This window comes from Haliotis cracherodii, unplaced genomic scaffold (assembly GCF_022045235.1).
Source record: "Haliotis cracherodii isolate W230 unplaced genomic scaffold, xgHalCrac1.p SCAF_19, whole genome shotgun sequence".
NCBI lineage: Eukaryota > Metazoa > Mollusca > Gastropoda > Lepetellida > Haliotidae > Haliotis > Haliotis cracherodii.
Window position 1 is genome coordinate 19,931,021 of NW_027266274.1, and position 13,668 is coordinate 19,944,688.

At 41.9% G+C, this 13,668-nt stretch overlaps 1 protein-coding gene across 1 annotated transcript in view; it reads left to right on the top strand.

Annotated features, from left to right (window-relative positions):
* The window catches only part of LOC139466644 (uncharacterized), a 141,961-nt gene that overhangs the window by 126,120 nt on the left and 2,173 nt on the right, over window positions 1–13,668 (top strand). Inside the window, exons 98-107 of the mRNA XM_071248228.1 lie at window positions 396–575; window positions 1,955–2,072; window positions 2,475–2,570; window positions 3,042–3,193; window positions 3,938–4,108; window positions 5,233–5,362; window positions 6,851–7,364; window positions 8,272–8,393; window positions 10,744–10,965; window positions 13,410–13,545. Of these exons, the coding sequence (XP_071104329.1) occupies window positions 396–575; window positions 1,955–2,072; window positions 2,475–2,570; window positions 3,042–3,193; window positions 3,938–4,108; window positions 5,233–5,362; window positions 6,851–7,364; window positions 8,272–8,393; window positions 10,744–10,965; window positions 13,410–13,545 (1,841 nt within the window). The remainder of the gene's footprint in view (window positions 1–395; window positions 576–1,954; window positions 2,073–2,474; window positions 2,571–3,041; window positions 3,194–3,937; window positions 4,109–5,232; window positions 5,363–6,850; window positions 7,365–8,271; window positions 8,394–10,743; window positions 10,966–13,409; window positions 13,546–13,668) is intronic.

Genomic DNA, 13,668 nt, shown 5'->3' on the forward strand with positions numbered 1-13,668 from the left:
GGATAGAACGTATGCCCGGAGAGCCGAGGTCCGGGGTTTGATCCCCGGCCACGTCGTACCAAAAGACGCTAAAAGATGGTATTTGTTGTTACACTGCCTGGCGCTCGGGATTACGGGGATCAAACACGGACCGGTCGGCTCGGAGTCAGTATACTGTGTCTGAGTGGAGTATTCACGTGAAACTGAGAGATGGTGTCTCAGTGGAATCACTCTATAAGAGGCGTTAGTCCGGATTAGTGCACACACACACTTCACACACGCATCTTCACGTGTCTCTCGTGTAAGTTGGTTATCCGGATGTGGATCAAGGCATGAACACTGTCGCCACATTAACTTCAAAGGTGTGCTTGTTCATTCCATGGTAAATGAAACGAGATCTACGGTTTTATTTTCAGGGAACCGATGTTGGCTCATGTCTTGCGTCAGGTGCATCCACGAACAGTGAGACGCTGTCAATAGATCCTTCCCTGTTGTCTGCAGGGACACGGTGTGAAGTGACGCTCACTGTCACTACGGCTACAAAGTCCGGCTCGAAGACTGTCACCTTGGATATCCAGAGTGGAACATCACCAGTGGTAGGCATATTATACAATTAATTACTCTTGACGAGATCAATTTGCGAAAACAAAGGATCCGAGGCCCCGAACCCCGAGGTGGTCTGACCGCCGAAGCGGTCGGGTCCGAGGGTCCTTGTTTTCGTTCATTTACCACGTAAAGAGTAACCATTCGTTTGTTATACCGAAATTCATTTGAAAGATTATGAAGTCTCAAACCGTCCTCTGTTTCTTTACAGTAACTTAGCTGCGAACTGTGAAATGTTACTACTAGACGCCATCTTGTTTTCTAGCAGTCAATATTGATCACGTGATAGGTCAATACTGATCATGTGACGAGTCAATAGTCGAGGTCAGTGTCATGATTTCGGGGTCAACATTGAAATGTATTGTTTCGTCACATGGTACGGATTAACCAATGGAATTGCAAGATTAATAGAGATATAACAATTCAGTTTATTACAATGAGTGTTAGAAATAACCGAGTTATTTAAGGATTGACTGTGTATTTGTTTCGGTTCATTGATGTATGAATCGAAAAACCGATGTGCAGACTGTAAAGAATACACAGTGTATACACAGTTATTGCTAAGAATTGATTGTATGTGCACTGTGTACACAGTCATCCCTTAAATGATTGTATGTGCACTCGTGCAAATATCACTAGTGTATTGTTTAGGTCATCCGGACGGCATTGCTGACGTCATTCGAATCTTATTGTGACATAAGGTCGAATGACGTCACACTTGAAAGGACGTCATAGCTGAAATTTCTTTCGACAATTGTGCTTTTCTAAGATGGCGGTCGTGATCTGTGCATGTTTCTAAAGGGTAGCTGCGAAGAATAAGGAAAAAATGAGTAAAAAGAAATTACTACACTCGCGTGTGTGTTGGACTTTTTTCACGAAACGGATGTGAGAATCTATATACTAGTAATTAATACCCTCGTTCCCGCTCGAAAAATACAAGAATTCTGACAGTCGTGTCGTAAAATCAGTATGAAACACATGCTCGAATAATAATCTGTATGTCTCTGATTATCACGATCAAGACGTTTAAGAAAATATGTACTCGGTACTTTAATAGTAATAATAATAATCGTAATTTCAACATCAGCGACTTCTTCACAACGTTCTTTTGGAAACCTAGTTACAACGATAAATGTGTTTTAAAGGCACAGATTGATAAATAAAATTGAATTTTTCGATCGCTTTTGAATACATGGACCGAAAACCTGATCAACATATAAACTCATGTGATTAAATATGGAATTTCCGTGAATTGTAGATCAAGTAAAAGATTGTGTTAAACTGTAAAGATATTTTATCACAAATCCTGTTGAAATGCCAATTGTACACTAAAAAATGTACATGTATCTGATTTTTTAATCATTCTTTACAGTGTTTTGCGTCAAATAATCGACACATTGTGCGGCCAGGAGACCGGGCATTGCTTGTGGTCACCTGCACATCCTCAGTAGCCATCAGGGACACGATGTGGAACAGCCAGACACGCGGAGGTAGCTACAGTTCATGCTGTAAGGGGTTCTTGTGGGTCGGTATGGGGAGGGAAGGGTAGGAAATAGGACGTCGTTAGGAGGGATTTTGGGGGTAGTACGGTGTAAAACGGCTTGGGACGGGGTAGGGCGGTGTGGGGTGGCGTAAGAAGGGGTTGGACGGGGTAGGAAGGGGTATGACCAGAGTGGGATGGGATGGGGCTAGAACAGAAGGGAGGGAATGGAGTAAGAAGGGGTGGGATGTCGTAAGAAGGGGTGGAATAGGGTACAAGGTGGTGGGGAAGGATGGAATGAGCTCGAAATGGCGTGATTAATTGGTCAGAGGTATTGGGTAGAGTGGGAAATCGTCAGTTTTTATGCGTGTGCTATATCAGAAATTATCATGTGTCTTTACTTTGTGTTCAGCTGTCATGGCCCTGGACTTGGACGTGGCCATAGCGGACCAGTACACCGATGCCCTGCCCGACAATGTATATAAGATGTTCCTTGTAATCGGAAAAGGTAGGTGTCACATAGTAAGGTATTTCAAACTGAAAGAAAAGACCAGACTCTATTTGATCATATAGTATATGTATAATCAATGAATCTCAGTAAGGACATAATAAATAGTGTACCCACCATATAATATACAAATTAAATGTTGAGGGAAACACACAGTGGTATAAATTTAGAGGGTCCATACGTGGATTTGATAATTGTACCTTTTTATTAACGTAAATTGGAATTATGCAGAGGATGGTTTTTATACATCTACCTGTCGATAAAATCCCAGAACCCCCTACCCCCAGCCCCCACCGTCAGAATAACAAATGGTCGTTCGCTAAGCGGCGTCCCATAGTATAAATTGGATGGTTCATGGAACATGGGGCTGTGACGACACCAACGGCAGACAGGGTGGTTGATAACGGTTCATCACCTGGTTCTGAGGAGCCCTGTGTTGGGTGGTTTTCCAGTTGGGTTATGTATTTCCAGGCATTGTCGAAGGCGGCAATATGTACAATCTACAAGCTATCATTACGGATGTTAATGGCGGTCAAACCAAGACAACGATTACTGTGAGCGTGAAGAAGGGATTGTCTGGAGGGGAACTGACATGTCCTTCGGCTTACACCGAGCTGAACAAGGTAGGTTGGCATCTCCTCGTTCTGTTGTTTGAGGGCACGGGTGGTCAAGTCGTCTAAGGCGCCGCAATTTGCTATGCAGAGTTGCGTCGTGGGGGATGCCAGAAACCTATGATTGTGGGTTCGAATCCCTGTTTGCACCGATTATGTTTCTAGGTTTGTCAGCACCATACCCGTGCTCTTGGGTTTCACCGATGGGGTAAACGTCTGGAACCTGCATCACTTCGGGCTTACCTCCCTCATTAAGCTGACACGCCGCGATATAACTGCAATACTGTTAAAAGCGGCGTTAAACCGAAAATCACTCACTCACTCATGTGTTTGCAGACCGTCATCGTATGGCAGGAGTACTGCTGTGTAACAAACAAACACTTAATGTTTCTGCAAGTTGTGTGAGAAGCAGGTGCTACCGGTATGGTAGGACATCTTGCCCTTGTCGCAGGCACCTGGTGCCATCACTGATTTTCGGTGATGTATTCATATAGTCTTATATTTTGACGTAGAGGTCACCTGTCAGTTCGACCCGATAACTCTACAATTTTCAGTTCCGTTAAATATTACGGAAATAGTTTCATGTGTGTAATCAGTTGGTATGTCAGATACTATTTAGTGAGTTATATGGAACAGTATTACAGTTATATCACTGCGTGGTAGTTAAAGGTTATGGTCTCGAAAGGTCACATGAGAGACAGCATGCTCACGATTGGTTTGGTTTCACTGATCATAGAAATCGATTTATTGTTGCAGATATCAATCACGACTAGGAAGGTGGACGGTCCGGGAGGGATGACTTACATGCTCCTAGTCCAGACCTCTCCTGGACAATTCAGGGCTTTGTCTCAGAGGCAGAGCACTGGGGACTTCCGTGTTGTCGGGCCTCGCTCCTACAGCTCTGCTGGAAACACCTTCCATGTTGAGGTGAGGAATTCGTGGTTACATTTCACAATTTAAACTAATTGAAAAAAATACAACCGTTACTTTATCTTCATCTTCCCGGTCTGGTTCATGTTCGTCAGCTGCCTGTACAGTGGCCTTGGCCTTGACTCGTAGTGAGGACTAGAACATGTTGTACAGCTTCTTGTACAGTGACCTTGACCTTGACTCGTGGTGATGACGAGAACTTGATGTACAGCTTCTTGTACACTGGCCTTGACCTTGACTCGTGGTGATAACGATTCGTAGGACAGTTCAGGCTTGTTAGATTCACAAGCACCTGGTGTCATCATTGTGATTTGAAAAAGATCCGTTGTTTTATAGTAGTTTGTTGAATGATATTGTGTTGCTATTCGCAAACAGAAAATTATTCACATCTTATATATCATGTGTTTCTGCATATAAGGGGCGGTCGTGTAGTCTAGTGGATAAAGCGTTCGCTCATCACGCCGAAGACCCGGTTTCCATTTCCGATATGGGTACAATGTGTAAAACCCATTTCTGGTGTCCCTTCCCGTGATAATGCTGGGATATTCCTAAAAGCGGCGTAAAACCATACTCCCTCACTCGTGTATGTTTGGCTTAATTCAATACATACACAACTAGACACATTGTTTGTGTTTATATGTTTATGTCTACTGATAGGCAACCTCCAACATATACAACTTCAAAGGACTTTTCCAATGACAGTTAGTTTTAACAGAATCATGTGGTTTTAATGTGAAGTTTACACGATACGACTTTTCTATTGGACGAAATACATATGTACAGTAAAAACGGCTACAACGACCTCAAAGGGACCACTAATTTTAGTTTTTTTATAACCGTAATTTGTTAAAGGCATATTTACAACATATATACAGCAAATGTCCGGGACAAAAAAGTTCGTTATATCCGTCAGTTCGTTATAAACGTAGTTTACTGTATTGTAATACAGCTCGTTTAACCTGTATACGTCTGAAGAGCAGAAGTGCTGTCAAGGTAGATAATATTACACGGGCTGAGGAGCGCACCCGCTAGCAAAAGTGTAGAGTGGCAGACTACGGATGATGAAGTTTGCTGAAGAGTATCGGTCAGTCAGTAGCCATATATAATTGTTTGATGTCCAGGTGTGTGTGGGAGGCGAGAACGGCCTGTGCAGGACATTGAGCTGCGTGGTCCCAACTGTCAACGCCCCCGGGAGTACGGACACGCTGGTCACGGCAATCAAGACAGAGATCGATCTTCTCAATAATCAAAGTAAGGAAATGTGACCTGATGATCAGTCAGAAAAACACCAAGAAACACCAGGGATTCCATGACAGGGATGTGTAGGACGACTTCAGTTTTTATTCACAGGGTGCACAGGATGATGACATTTCGAAAAACAAATATTTTTCCTACTTAAATTTGGGGACAGCGAAAGACTGTTGTTGTATCTGTTGTACGATGGATATTCAGCAGATATGTAGAGGAAGCTGGTTAAAAACATGGTGTATAGAAGGGGAGAATAGATCTATGCGTTTTTCCTTAATAATAATTGTATATGTCAGTCTTTCACCAATTAGACAAAAATACGATTTTATCTATTCGTATAAATACTTGTATCTGTCAGTGTTGCACCAATAAGAAAACAATACTATTATATCTATTTATATCAATAATTGTTTCTATCAATTGTCCACCAATAAGATAAAAATACGATTATATTTATTTGTATAAGTAACTATATCTCGGTAGAGAGTTTCGCTCAATGCCGTTCTTTACGTGTTATTTATTTTATAAGTGAAATATCGTTTTGATAAATAGTTCTCAAACATGCTAATGTAATATCATGTTGACAGCTTATGAAATAGTATTTTATATGACAAGATATCTAAACATGCGAGACACATTCGCCGCCGTAGATTTCACCACCTCTATCGCTTTTGTCTCTAACTTAGCGCCCTCTTTGATTGGATGGCTGTTTTAAGAGTCATGGAAATCCGAGGCTCACAAAGGCTCAAACCAATGCTCCCAAATGTCCATGGTATTTAGGATCCAAGGGTGACCGCAACTCTCTGTGCAGAGTTGCGTCCCTTGGGCACGTCTGAAACCTAATAATGATGAGTTTGAGTCCGGTTCGCCAAGATAATGTTTCTAGGTTTGTTCGCACCATACCCGTGGGTTTCACCAAAGTGGTAAACTTATAAGACATGCATCATTTCCTCCAAAAACCAGCCGATACGCCGTGATATAACTTGAATACTGTTCGAAGCATCGCTAAACCCAACTCACTCACCCCAGAGTATTTATCATAATAGCATGGAAACATAATGCATTGGATAATCGAGGATAGCGAAAAATACTAGTCCCCAATAATTCCATTTATGTAATAATTTACACTGACCCTTGAAGATCCGGGGAAGAATAGGTCTTCAACAACCCGTTCTTGTCATAAAAGGCGAGTACGCTTGTCGTTAGAAGCGACTAACGGGATCGGGTGGTCAGGCTCACTGACTCAGTTGATGCAGGTCACCGATCCCAATTGCATGCATCGATGCTCATGATGTCAACCACCGGATTGTCTGGTACATATTCGATTATTTACAGACCGCCGTCATACAGCTGTAACATTCCTGAGTGTGGCGTTAAACAACAAACAAACACACTTTCTTTAAATACTTGTTTATAGTTTTGCCGTTGCAAGCAGCCATTCCCCTTCACTTTATTCAATGCTTGACTGGTTTAATTTTTCCGCCTTTGTAGGCCGGTCCATGGAAGCTGCAGTTCTTCTTGTTACGTTGTACGGAAAGACAGGCGAGAGCACCCTCCCATCTCTGCTTATTCCTCTGGTCAAAGACATAGCTGCCAAGAGGACCATGAACGATGCTTCCGCAAGCACTTTCCTCGACGCCTTGACGGCAATCCCACCCCAGGCTTTCAGGAGTGAGGACATTGCTACTCTCGCTTCTCATATAATGAACACCACCGACTACTTCATCAACAATAACGTCAAAGTCCCGGAACGATACCTTGAGGGCGTGAACACCTGGCTCGCCAATGCTAAGACTGCGGGTGCTTCTAGTGATGTGATTGCGGCCTTAGAGGCCAAAGTGGATGATGCCGAGGCCACTGGGGTTGAATACGGAAACTCTGCTACTTATGACCTGACTGCATCTCGTGTGAGCGTGGTCAATGATATACCCGGCGATGACTTGACGGTCAAAGATGGAAGCAACAACGATTTGAAGATAAAATTCGGTGAAAGTGTCAGATCGAAGTAAGTGAGAGTTTTTTTCCAGTCGTGACACGTCATCCGTCCGTTTTCTCTGAAACCTTGCAAAGGTCTCCAAAGAGTGTTCTACAATTTTATTCAAATTTTAAATATGGCCGTCGTGGCAGCCATATTAAAACTATCACATTTGGAACTCAGGATGTATCATATGACGTGTGACATATAGTAAGTAGTTGTTATACTGAAAAAAACCCAACATATTACATGGTTTGGATCCATCTTTAAATTTGCTCACCTCGGCAGTCATTTTGAAAAAGTCATTTTAGTAATTACTGGACGGTTTGCCCGTTTATCATGAAGAAAGAGTACTGAAATTCAGCAAGTGCGGGGTGTGTCCAGTAACTCACGTGGCCGTTGGTTAGTATTGTCTTTGACCCGCTCAACAAATTATTCAGATACGTAATGGTAAAGTCGGACTGAGGTGTCAGGTATCAACATGTCTGATTTAAGGGTTTTAACAGAGAAACGTACATTCGAAACCACCCACGTGGGCGTTTTGTTTGTATATGGACTGACAGCAAAATCCTTCTCTTCCGTATGCCAAGCTAAATACCCAGTCTTGATGTTAAAACATATTTGTGACGCCATTCTATTGTTTAAACGCCCCATTACTTTCAGGGTATTCGTCAAATATACATTATCTTGCACCAATATTTCAATTAATTTACACTTGAAAGAGACGGAACTATTTTTTTTATTTTGACAAGGGAATGATTTTAAATTTTGTCGAAAACATGTTGTGCCAGCGGGGTTCGAACCCGCATCGTCGGATTTGAGGACGTCTAAGTGCCTTGATGATAATTCCACGTCATGTTTTCCAGGCAGATACGTCTTTCAGTCAGATCAGGTTAGTAAATCAGCTTGGACATTATTATGACGTGTTTGTTTGCAGGCTTGGCTACAAGAACGTGGTCATTAAGGTGACATCCTTCAAGACCAAACCTGCAGCCATCTCCGATGCGTCTTCTACTATGGCGCCCATCATTGAAGTCTCCTTCTTAGACCCGGCCACAAGTGAGTATCAGCATCAGCAGCAGCAGCAGCATTAGTATGAATAGGTGCAGTCGTAGCAGTACCAGCAGAGGCAGCAATAGCCGTTTATTTATTTCTTTAATGCCGCACTCAGATATATTCCAGCTATATGACGGCGATCCAACTTGGGTTGGCATTCGTGGCTCGACCGTAGCGCAACCGGTGACTATTACGATTTATGTCCCTTTCTATGTCCCTCCTATTGACCAATCAGATTCCATTTGCATCACACAGAATGGCGGCGACCAGTCATGACGATCTGATCGATAATCGAGATCTATATTGTAATTAAACGGGTCTTAACCTCGCGAGGTGCATCACATCACTTCGGCACCTTGATTAATAACATGAAAAAGATTTGGAAAATATCTGTCGACGCCCAGTTGACACGTATACGTGTTTTGCAAAGCCTGCGGTCAACCGAAATCTGTACGTTGAAAGTCATGTTGTTTATGAACCAAGTGCATGTCTAGTTCGCCTGCAGCCAAAATGGTACTCCGGAATTCCAGGTTAGTTCGGCAAGGATTGACATCGGGCTTTTTTCGATGGGAAGAAGTAATAGAGGTAGTAGCAGCAGCAGTGGTAGAAGTTTTAGTAGCAGTTGTAGTAGTGGTTTTAGTAGAAGTTGTGGCAGTAGTAGCAGCAGTAGTTTGTTTTGTTTGTTTCTTTGTTGTTTAACACCGCACTCAGCAATATTCAAGCTATATGACGACGGTCTGTTAATAATCTAGTCTAGACCAGACAATCCAGTGATTAATATCATGAGCATCGATCCACGGCATTGAGATCGATGACATGCATCAACTAAATCAGCGAGCCTGACCATCAGATCCCGTTAAGCAGCAATAGTATTATCAGTAGCGGTAGTAGTAGTAGTAGTAGTAGTAGTGAGGTGAGGTGAAATTGGGTTTAACGTCGCGTCCAAGATTATTGCACTTATATAGCGACGTGCATGCACGTGTATGTGTGTGTGTGGCTGCTTGTACTAGTCCGGACTGATGCCGATTTATAGTGCTAGCTCACTGAGATACCATGCCGCAGTTTAACATGAATACCCCACTCAGACACAGTATACTGACTCCGAGCCGACCAGTCCTTGTTTTAGCCCCTTAATGCCGAGCGCCAGACAGGGTAAGAACAAGTACAATCTTTTAACGTCTTTTTGTAAGACGCGGTAGTATTAGTAGTAGTAGTAGTAGTAGTAGTAGTAGTAGTAGTAGTAGCAGTAGCAGCTGCAATAGTAGTAGGAGTAGAATTCGCAGCAGTGGTAGTTGTAGTGAAGGTAGTAGTGACAGTAGTAGTAGTAGTTGGCGCCACAGGTCCATGTGCAGAGTTGTGTCCCTTAGTCCTGCAGGTCGATCACACGTTCGACTCCTAGATTTAATTAGGATCCTTGGTCTGGCAGCACCATGCCTGCCATCGTGTGACGTACCAGCGTACCCTCCCACTCTTAGACAACTGACAGCGATAAGACTAATCACAGTTCACTCGCTCACTCACTAAATTGAAGAAAGGAGGGAAAGGGGAAAGGAGATTTTTCACGAGTGGCGTAGAATATCCTATTTATATTATACTTTATGTGTAGTTGTCTACCGGAAAAATTAAATAATTTCATTCCAAAAGTAAAACGTTGAAACGTAAATTCTGCCTACCTAACACACAGGGACGTTTAACTAGCTCCTGTATTTGCGACTTGAAATGTAGTTCCGTGTTTGCAAAATCTTAAAATTAACAAATATAACAAGAAATAATTAGGTTCTTTATCATACATTTAGATATGATTATATAAAAAACAGACTTCAACAAAAATATTCTTGAAGTCCATGAGAACGCTGTTGAGGGCGATAGAATACATGCTGGTCAAGTAACAAAAATGGCTCTTTGCGTAAAAAACAGTCTCGATTGACGAGTTTCATAAAGAAATTACAGTTTATAACGAAACATAAACCTCAAAATTGACCATCTGTCATTATTTGGCCTTGTCAATGTGGAACTAACATAAGAAGGAAGTCAACAGTTTGTGTACGGGCCAGACACTTATGATAAAGGAAGACATTTGCGTGAAGGTAACTCTGGTATGACAATAGTTCCGTCAAATTGTCTTGTTTACTGCAGTGAAATATCAAGTGTTATGTTCATTGCAGTAAAATATAAAGTGTTATGTTCACTAAAATGAAAATATCCCTTTTCTCTATTCCAGTGAACTCATTATTTCACACTGACGAATGTAATAAATCATGTATCCTTTGCTGATCATTTCGATATCACTTTCTCGTGACTATGTGGCTAAACAGTGCTAATGCTGCATGAAACGTCACCTCTGTACTTCCAGATGGACAGAAGCAAGTGGCAGGGCTTGAGACGCCGGCGTCCATCTCGATGAAACTGAACAGCGACCAGGCTAACCAGGGCCAGGTGGCGCTGTGTGTGTTCTGGGACGCCGCCACAAGCACCTGGTCAACGGAGGGCGTGACAACGGCAGTCCAGACCGGCACAAACGTGGAGTGCAGAGCATCTCATTTCACCACGTACACCGTTATACATGCAAATCAAGGTAAGTCGTGGCGCATGACCGGTACATAAATCAGTATACACCGAAGCAATGACCTACACACGTAGACCGGTACATAAATCAGTATACACTGAAGCAATGACCTACACACGTAGACTGGTACATAAATCAGTATACACTGAAGCAATGACCTACACACGTAGGCCGGTACATAAATCAGTATACACTGAAGCAATGACCTACACACGTTGGCAGGTACATAAATCAGTATACACTGAAGCAGTGACCTACACACGTAGACTGGTACATAAATCAGTATACACTGAAACAATGACCTACACGCGTAGACCGGTACATAAATCAGTATACACTGAAGCAATGACCTACACACGTAGACCGGTACCTAAATCGGTATACACTGAAGCAATGACTTACACACGTTGACAGATACATAAATCAGTATACACTGAAGCTTTTAAGCAATGACCTACACACGTAGACTGGTACAAATATCAGTATACACTGAAGCAATGACCTACACATGTGGACTGGTACATAAATCAGTATACACTGAAGCAATGACCTACACACGTAGACTGGTACAAATATCAGTATACACTGAAGCAATGACCTACACATGTGGACTGGTACATAAATCAGTATACACTGAAGCAATGACCTACACACGTAGACCGGTACCTAAATCAGTATACACTGAAGCAATGACCTACACACATAGACTGGTACATAAATCAGTATACACTGAAACAATGACCTACACACGTAGGCCGGTACATAAATCAGTATACACTGAAGCAATAACCTACACACGTTGGCAGGTACATAAATCAGTATACACTGAAGCAATGACCTACACACGTAGACTGGTACATAAATCAGTATACACTGAAACAATGACCTACACGCGTAGACCGGTACTTAAATCAGTATACACTGAAGCAATGACCTACACACGTAGACCGATAAAAATATCGGTATACACTGAAGCAATGACCTACACACGTAGACCGGTACAAATATCAGTATACACTGAAGCAATGACCTACACACGTTGACAGGTACATAAATCAGTATACACTGAAGCAATGACCTACACACGTAGACCGGTACATAAATCAGTATACACTGAAGAAATGACCTACACACGTAGACCGGTACATAAATCAGTATACACTGAAGCAATGACCTACACACGTAGAATGGTACAAATATCAGTATACACTGAAGCAATGACCTACACACGTTGACAGGTACATAAATCAGTATACACTGAAGCAATGACCTACACACGTAGACTGGTACAAATATCAGTATACACTGAAGCAATGACCTACACATGTGGACTGGTACATAAATCAGTATACACTGAAGCAATGACCTACACACGTAGACTGGTACAAATATCAGTATACACTGAAGCAATGACCTACACATGTGGACTGGTACATAAATCAGTATACACTGAAGCAATGACCTACACACGTAGACCGGTACATAAATCAGTATACACTGAAGCAATGACCTACACATACACGGGTTCAAATATCGGTATACACTGAAGCAATGACCTATACACGTTGACTGTAACATAGATACGTACACGCTGAAACAATGACCTACACACATAGACCGGCACAAAGATCAGTACACACTGAAGTATTGACCTATACAGTTAGACTGGAACATAGATCAGTATACACTGAAGCAATCGATTCGAAAATTTGTTTTTTATGTAAATACCTACACAGGTTAATCACTTCTGTGTATCCCACTTTGTAGTAAAGATATTTTTGCGTCAGACTTGTTTATCTTCTTGCATCCCAGACTTGATTGTCCTTTTCTATCACAGATTTGATTGTCCTCTTCTATCACAGACTTGATTGTCTTCATACATCGCACAATTGATTGTTTTCTGATATCACATAATTGATTATCTGCTTGTATCAGAAACATGACTGACTTCTTGAATTGCATACTTTATTGTCTTCTTACATCACAAACTCGATTGTCTTCTGGCATCACATACTTGACTGTCTTCTGGCATCACAGACTTGATTGTCTTCTGGCCTTACATACTTGACTGTCTTCTTACATCAAATACTTGATTGTCTTCTGGCATCACATACTTGACTGTCTTCTTACATCAAATACTTGATTGTCTTCTGGCATCACATACTTGACTGTCTTCTTACATCAAATACTTGATTGTCTTCTGGCATCACATACTTGATTGTCTTCTTACATCAAATACTTGATTGTCTTCTTACATCACAGACATGATTGTCTTCTTACATCACATACTTGATTGTTTTCTTAAATCACAGACTTGATTGTCTTCTGGCATCACAGACTTGATTGTCTTGATTTTTGTTGTTACAATTATCCAGCTCAGAGTTTAACGTGGGATATTCTTCACCTCATCGGTTGTCTATGACACATTTATTTGCATTGTGATGTCTTCACAGCCTACAACGACGACCACAACACAGGTATGATTGTCGGCATCGTCCTCGGCATCATCGTCCTCATGATCGTCATCATCCTTCTCATCGTCTTCATAGTTTACCGATGCACACGGAACAAAGTCCTAGACATTTCCAGGTAAGCTTTGAACTTGATCCATAAAGATCTATTTGGTTGCTTTAGTAAAATCTCTTCTTTTAGACGACAATGTTAAGTTTTTGTGCGAATTTTTCTCTCAATTGTCACTTCCATTTGTTGTTT